Source organism: Cryptomeria japonica, chromosome 5 (assembly GCF_030272615.1).
Source record: "Cryptomeria japonica chromosome 5, Sugi_1.0, whole genome shotgun sequence".
NCBI lineage: Eukaryota > Viridiplantae > Streptophyta > Pinopsida > Cupressales > Cupressaceae > Cryptomeria > Cryptomeria japonica.
Genome location: NC_081409.1, coordinates 200,252,963 through 200,260,497, shown reverse-complemented (window position 1 = coordinate 200,260,497; position 7,535 = coordinate 200,252,963). Strand labels below are relative to the sequence as shown.

The 7,535-nt window shown below is 36.9% G+C and overlaps 1 protein-coding gene across 1 annotated transcript in view; it reads right to left on the bottom strand.

Moving 5' to 3' along the window:
- Positions 1-1,184: 1,184 nt before the first annotated feature.
- LOC131072831 (RNA-dependent RNA polymerase 6) overlaps positions 1,185-7,535 on the bottom strand; it is a 30,087-nt gene continuing 23,736 nt past the window's right edge. The window contains exon 2 of the mRNA XM_058009110.2: positions 1,185-2,330. Within this exon, the coding sequence (XP_057865093.2) occupies positions 1,452-2,330 (879 nt within the window). The 3' untranslated portion in view covers positions 1,185-1,451. The remainder of the gene's footprint in view (positions 2,331-7,535) is intronic.

The following is a 7,535-nucleotide window of genomic DNA, read 5'->3' as shown; positions in this document are numbered from 1 at the left end:
TATGCATTTTAGGATACATATCACTCTTAAAAAATGTTGTTTGCTGTAAACAACTACTTTTTGAGGGAGATGGAAAAATCAGTAAAATTTTATTCAAACAAATTTGCAAAAAATATATTTAGAATCTACAAACAAGATGTTAAAAATCACTAGTTTATATCATCTTCAAATTCTTAATGGTTTAAAAGTTATAGGTGTCAGAAAATGAAGGTTTTTTTCAAAATATTCATCTAAATGTCAAAGTTGGTCAAAGAGTGGGAGAACCAGTATTGTCAGTTCACCCCGTTAACTAGGGTGTCGACCCTTAACATAGTCAGAGACTATCAAAAAGACAAAACTAATCAAGGGAGCAAGCTTGGAAGTTGAGAAATTAAGAGGTTCTCCCACAATTTCCACTTTTCTTGATTACAGTGGTAGTGGAGGAGGTGGCAACACTTTTGGTGGTGATCATGAACATACCTCTTTTATTGTAATTAAGTATGCGAAGGGGTATGAATGCAAGACTATGCAGGCGGACTTGTCACTTTGTCAAGGTACTAAAAATTCGGCAGGAGATGAGACCAATAAGATCAGATCTTCAATATCTGGAGACGGAATATACAAGAAGTTGATCCCAAAGCCATGCTTGATATAATGAAGGGAATACCAGTGGGTGTTGCCAGTCAACAAATCCCACCATCAAATGCAATTTGCTAGCCTAGTGCAGCAACAATGATGAAGAAGCTCCAGAAATTGAAGTAAACAAGAAACATGTTCAACAAGACTAACATTTCACTTGTAACCAACAGTATGCTAAATAAACCAGTTTCAGATTCCTATCTTAGTTGGATGTAGGTCATCAATAAGTCTTCATGCCCAGCTAGTTTATGTTGAAGTTCTGAAAGATCTATGATGTAATTGCTGGACGTTATTGCATTTTTATAAAGACATTTTTACGTGGTGAAAAACACAGTTTTGGAAATTTGAAAAAGAATAACATAGTAAAAGATATATCAAGTTACATTAACCACATGAATGAGGAAAATAAATTGAAAGGACTAAAATAAATAAACAATAGCAACAAAAGAATGATTAAAAACTAGCTTACCTAAGAAAGTACAATAGAGGCAGATTTATTACAATGGCAGAGGGAAAACTTGTCCCATGTTATTCCACCAAAGCTGGCAGTAAATTAACGCAACTCATTAAAATCAATGTGCCTGAATAGGTAGTAATATGTATAAATATGTCCGTAGTCATCAAACAACAGTAACACAAGGAGTGATTAAGAAATCTCTTTCCTAAGAAGGTACAAAAGAATCAGCCTGATGTAATGGCAGAGCGGCCTTGCTGGCCAGTGGTTATTTATACAAGAACTTCCCCATGTTTTGCCAAACCAATATGCTTGACATGCTAATGGTTAGGTAGAAGGCTAGTTGAACTAATATGAACTAATAATATGACTGATCCATTTATGACTTACCAAACAGAAAGGTGGTAAATGATCTTATTGCTGAGCTGTAATCCACATCTGGCCTGAGCTTCCGCAGCTTTATTTGGGCTAAATAATCAACAGAAATCCATGCAAAACTCAAAAGAGGAGCACTGGGAGAATCATCTGGCTCTGTTAGTTGTTCCATGGTCTTTTGCAACCATGTTGGATGATACGTTACATGGTACCATGCAGATGCTTTGGCTTCATATTTGGACTGTTCGTAAGAATCCATATTTTGGCAATTTATTGCTTCCTCGAAAATCAACCGGAATTCTTTTCGCAAAGCTTTGTATGCATTCTGCAGCCTATCCTTGATTTCACCCTGCCGCCTGCTATTGTGTTTGGAGAGGGAAGAGATCTGTCCAGTGACAACCTCCCCCTCTTTCCTAACATTGAACTGACCTAACAAAGCATGAAGTTGTCTATCATACGAGCATTTGCGTAGCCAAGCCTCTTCAACAAATTTTTCAAACCCATCAACTTCTAAATCAGTATCGTAAGGCAAGCTTTCAGATGCATTGACAAAGCCAGCAGAACAATTATGTTTATCAAACTCTTCTTCAAACATATTCTTCACTTTGCGATACAGTTTACCTAGAACCTTCTCTGACTTGTAAGAAATAAGATCCTCTTTATCCATAAAGTCTGGATATTGCTTGGGTCTCAGATTGGGTGGCATCACTGCTACCTTTCCAGTTTTAGGAAAGTCTACAGCCATGGCTGCCAACTCTGCAAGTTTAAGACAACCTTCATCCAGTGCACCATAATCACTTAGATCTGCCAGAACAACATGTGCATTGCAAATAACACCCAAACTATCATTGACCATGTGTCGCACAAAAAATTCAATTATGTCCTGCAAAAAGTCCATGCGTTAACAAATGATTAAAATAGCATTTTAAATAAGCATCTTCTTCCTATTTAATTCTGGATCTAATGACAAGCAACGCCAATGTAGAAACATATGAAAAACAAGAAAAGATGGTTTGCCAGAAAGAGTCACATAAAAGACAATTAATTCCAGCAAAGTGCCCAAGTGTTTATGAATGATTGAAGCACAACATTCTAAATCCTACAAGTTTAGCTTTCGACTCTAAATCTGTCAAGTGATGAATTTATACAGATTGTAAGTGCAAGCATGCATTGTAGATATAGAAAGCAATAAAGACAGTTCCGCCACTAACAGAAAGCATCACTGTCAGCTCACACTGTATGGGAGTAACTTGTAACAGAAGAAAAAGAACTAATATGAGCTCAAGTTCCAAATAATAAGATTGCTTGTTAACACCTGGATCCCCGTAGGTTCTTCAGCTGCTGTCCCTTAAAATTAGGGTTCCCTTTCAAAAAACTGTTTGTTTCTATTCACCCCTAACGATCCACAAGGTTAGTTGCAATCCAGGTTGATGAGACCTACCAAAGAATAATAAGAGTTAAAAGAGTAAGTTGTCCAAGTCAGCCAGTCAGTCCGAATGGGTCAGTGACTCAATTGGTCATTGTGAGTAAAGTCAAATTTATTGACCTCTAAAGTCAGATTTCTTGACCTCTAGATTTGTGCACTAAGTGTGCTCTTGGCAGGGGAGAATATGTTGGTATAATGGAAAGATCATGCAAAAGTGAGTGGGCAACTCGAAGAAAAGTTGGAACTTCAGAGAATAATGCTTTCATTGGCTTCAGTTTTCAGGAGCTTTATGTGATTTATACCCCCGATGAGATGGTGCTGACAGAGACCCAATATTTGGTTCAGATCATCAGCACCTGATAGCAGCTTGGCGGCTTGAGAATTAATCAAATGTTCCAAGGAAACATTACCAGTGTAATGTTCCCTTTTGGGATTGCCCTAGATTACTATTCTCAATTGATAAGGGAGGGTTAGAGAGAGGATGCCTTTATCTTCTTAAAGGGAAAACAGTTTGCCGGTCCCTTTATTGTTTTCTGTTCTGCTCAAGTATTCTCCCTTTTAATTCTTTTTTTATTCAGATCAGAGTGTAGATCGAACTTCTGTATATATTTGCTTATTAATCTATTTGTATGTGTTTTCTATCTGCATAAGGAATTCATTGGTAATCATACATACCCAGATGTTGTTATAAGCAATTAGTTAATTTTGGTGTGGCTTCCTGAAGGTCTATGTCTTTAAGTCTGATCCGCCTGTGATGTTGATGTAATTCTGATTGCAATCTATTTCTCTCCAACTGATTCATGAGTTATGGATATGAAATCAAGTATGATTGTCATACATATTGAAGTCAAAATTAATATTACTACTGAATTCTGCATAAGAACGTTATCAGGCTTCATATATTAAGCATACATATTAAGCATACATATTAAGCACATCTCCAACCAAGAACAAAGATGTTACTGCCTGTAACTAAATAACAGTTCTAATCTAATCTGATCGATGGCGATCTCAATGGATGCTTGGATTCCTTTCCTTTATATCTCTCAATGTGATGGAGGGGTCACACCTCTGCATCATGTATGCCCTTTGGCAAGAGGCACACCCTATCACCATCAGCACCCTTTTAAAGAGTGCAACTCTTAATTATTTCTATCCCTTTGAAAGGGACACGACCTTTCACAATCGGATCTGCGCTTTTATTTAAATTAGATCTGCACCTCTAATTCCTAAATTATCCCCCTAAAATGAGGTTCTCTTCTCCCTTTTATATCTCATGTTTGAGGGAGTCAGCAACTTTTCATTTCATGTATTTGACCATTTATTAACTTAATTATATTTAATTATTCTTTTATATTTTAATTTTATTATTATCATTTACCATTAAATTGTATTTCACAGTAGGGACATTACAACCAGGACAACCAGGATGTCCCTGCTGTGCAGGGGGCATTCCTGGCGATATTCTCGCCAACAAAAGGCAACCAGGGGACTTCCTGCCATCCCCAGGATGGCAAGGGAGGCCACTCCATGGCCACTGTGAGGGTAACATCCCCAGGGCCAATTTCTGCTGCAGCAGGCAGCCAGGGAATGCCTGAGCATCCTTTGACTCTCCCAGGGACAGCAGGGAATCCACCCACCCTAAAAACTGTCATTCAGCTTTTTTTAAAATACTTTTAACAAAACTTTAAGTGCAAACTTTAACCCTAGTAGGTTATTACTGAGATTTTTTTATGTCAATAGTGCACATCACTTTTTCACGACAAACGAAAGTGAGAATAAAGCAAATCGAACAGTATATCAAGTCAAGTGACTCTGGTTTGTATCTTTCTTAAACAAACTTTAGTAGAACACTAATTACACAGGATGAGAATAATGATCAATATTAGGTATAAAATATGCAATACCATCAAAGATTAAATGGTCAAACTACTTCTAGCCACCTGGAGAACCATTTTAAAAATTACTAATTGCTTCAACATAAACTTTTGACGAGATGCCCATATAAATGATAAATAGTCGTATAATGCAAAGATTCTGTGAATTCAAAATCCAATCTTAGAAAGCCAGAGAGGAGCAATAAGAAGTGAATATCAGAAGACTTGATAAGCCTGAAGAAACAGTAATGAAAATATTAAAATGCAAAGATTATGAACATTTCCTGGTATAGCCATTGTCATATTTATACTATCATCACAAGTACTCACCTAAATATTACTCCTTCAGGAAGTATACAAAATTATTGATCATAGTATGGGTAGATAAAATTCTGCACAATCTTTTAAGCATATTCCCCCATAAATAATAATAAATAAAGAGCTATGAAATGCAAAGTTTAAATAATAATATAATAACAGCCATAAAATGCAAAGATTGAGTTTCCAATATTTCAGGATACCCTTTGATTTGATGCCAACGTAGTACCTCGTAGTGTCTATTGTGTGCAGTTAACTATTATGTAATAGAAAAATTGCTATTTCTTATATTTTTATAGCTATTTTTTCAATCACTTTATTATATTTGTGCCTATGTCCCCAAATTTTGGAACATAGTCCCCAACCCCATCCCCAAAAGCCATCGCCGATTCCAAAACCCCGTAGAACTATAGTATTGATGACTAATAATCATTAGCTAAGTATTGGATTATTGTATTTGGCTTCTGGTTTGAATATAATCCTCCAAAAACCCCGTGGAACTATAGTATTGATGACTAATAATCATTAGCTAAGTATTGGATTATTGTATTTGGCTTCTGGTTTGAATATAATCCTCCAAATACCCAAGACTAACAAATGAACAAAGATTGACAAAGGCATGAGGATTTCAGGAGTAGACCATAACGAGAAGGGAATGAAAGGGAACTCGATGCCAAAGACAAATCTGACATGATCAAAAAATGGTTAAGAAATGTGTTATTGGGAACAATTTATGGCAAGAAGGATTCAAATGATTCTTTCGATGAGCAAGGTCAACACCAGTTTGGAAAGAAGGTGACAATGTAATATTGGAAGATAGGGGGTGACACATGGCACAAACATGGCTATATATATATGCCAAGCATTGATTTCTCATGTCAAATCAAAATTAATCAGGGTTGCCTATGACAACCTTGAGATTTAAAATTTGAAATTCATATTATGATTTCCTATTTAAAGGTGCTAATGTGAGGCGATGTGGAATTAACAAGAAAATCACCCTCAAAATATATGTTTAACAAATAGATTTGCAAAGATCTCATCATGACAATTCAAAAATCTAGCCTTGTCAAAAGAGCTCAGGCTGCCAAAGCAAGAGTAGCATCAAGAGAGCTATTTTGAAGCTATGTACCAGCAAAGCAGCAGATTGCAAAAGCCTCCAAGCTGAATTCATCAAATTTGGTGTGGCTCCCCTGGCCACCCCTTTGGAAAAAAACTGAATAAGTGATTTGTTCAAACCTTCCTCAATCTTGGCCATAATTCATAAATCTAGAGATCTATCCAATCTTGAAAACTACATGACCATCATGATTGGGCATACATGTGCCAAAATTTATGCTATATTGTTAGCATACAATCTTTTGAGCACTTGGAGAGAGGAATCTCAAAACTTAGGGACATGCCAACTTCATGAGAGATTATGTGACCTTTGACCACATCTTTATCCTCCAAGCTCTTATTGAGGAGGTTCATCACTAGTCTTTCACGGTCTTCTATTGTTTCATAGACTTCAATAAGGCCTTTGACTCAGTTCCAACTTCCAAGACACCTGCTCTGCCAAAGTATGCACAAGGTTGGCATTCCTTATTCTTTCATTACCGCAATTTGAAAGCTTTATGAAACAACTAATTTGGCAATTTCATACTCCTCGTAGTCTTTCCAACTTTGTGAGAATAATACCATTGGGGTCAGACAAGGGTGTCCTCTCACCAACCCTCTTCAACATTTACATTGATGAGTTGGAAGAGTTTCTTCAATAGCATACTCGTATGGAAGATGGTTGTATTTTACACAAGGTAGTCACAGCCATTCTACTGTTTGCTAACAATGTTGCTCTCTTTTCTCGTCTACTTATGGCCTAAAATGGAAAATTAATGCCCTTGCTTGCTTATGTGAGCTTCAGCAATTTGTGGTCAACCTTGCTAAAACTAAGGTCATGATTTTCAACATCTTCCAACATTGTCTTTCTAGATTCCAACTCTTCTACAAGGGGGCCGCTATGGAGATCACATTAGCTTATACATATTTGAGGGTCCAATTTTCATATTTGAGGAGCAGCCATGGAGATCACATTAGCTTACACATGAAGCCTACCTCTCATTTGTGCCTTCGCAAGTTTTATGCCTCTTTCTGTCTTTAACTGTCAATGTTTCCAAGTCCAATTCCAAATTATCCCTTTGAAGATATCTTTTTGATGCCATCACCAAGCCTATAGTTTTGTACGGGTCTAAAGTTTGGGGGCCTAGCTTGGGACCCAGCAATTGGGCCCATATTGAGATGATTCAAACTCTCATGCTACAACCCATGCTTTGTTGCAAGCAAATTGTTCCTCAAAGCATTATCCAAGCTAAGTTTATTGCCAAAACCTTATGTCTAGAGACTATCTTTCAACTTATTTCCTACATCCACGAAGCATTTAACTTCGATTGTGCAAGGTATCCTTACTAAGCTCTTCATTCCTCTACGT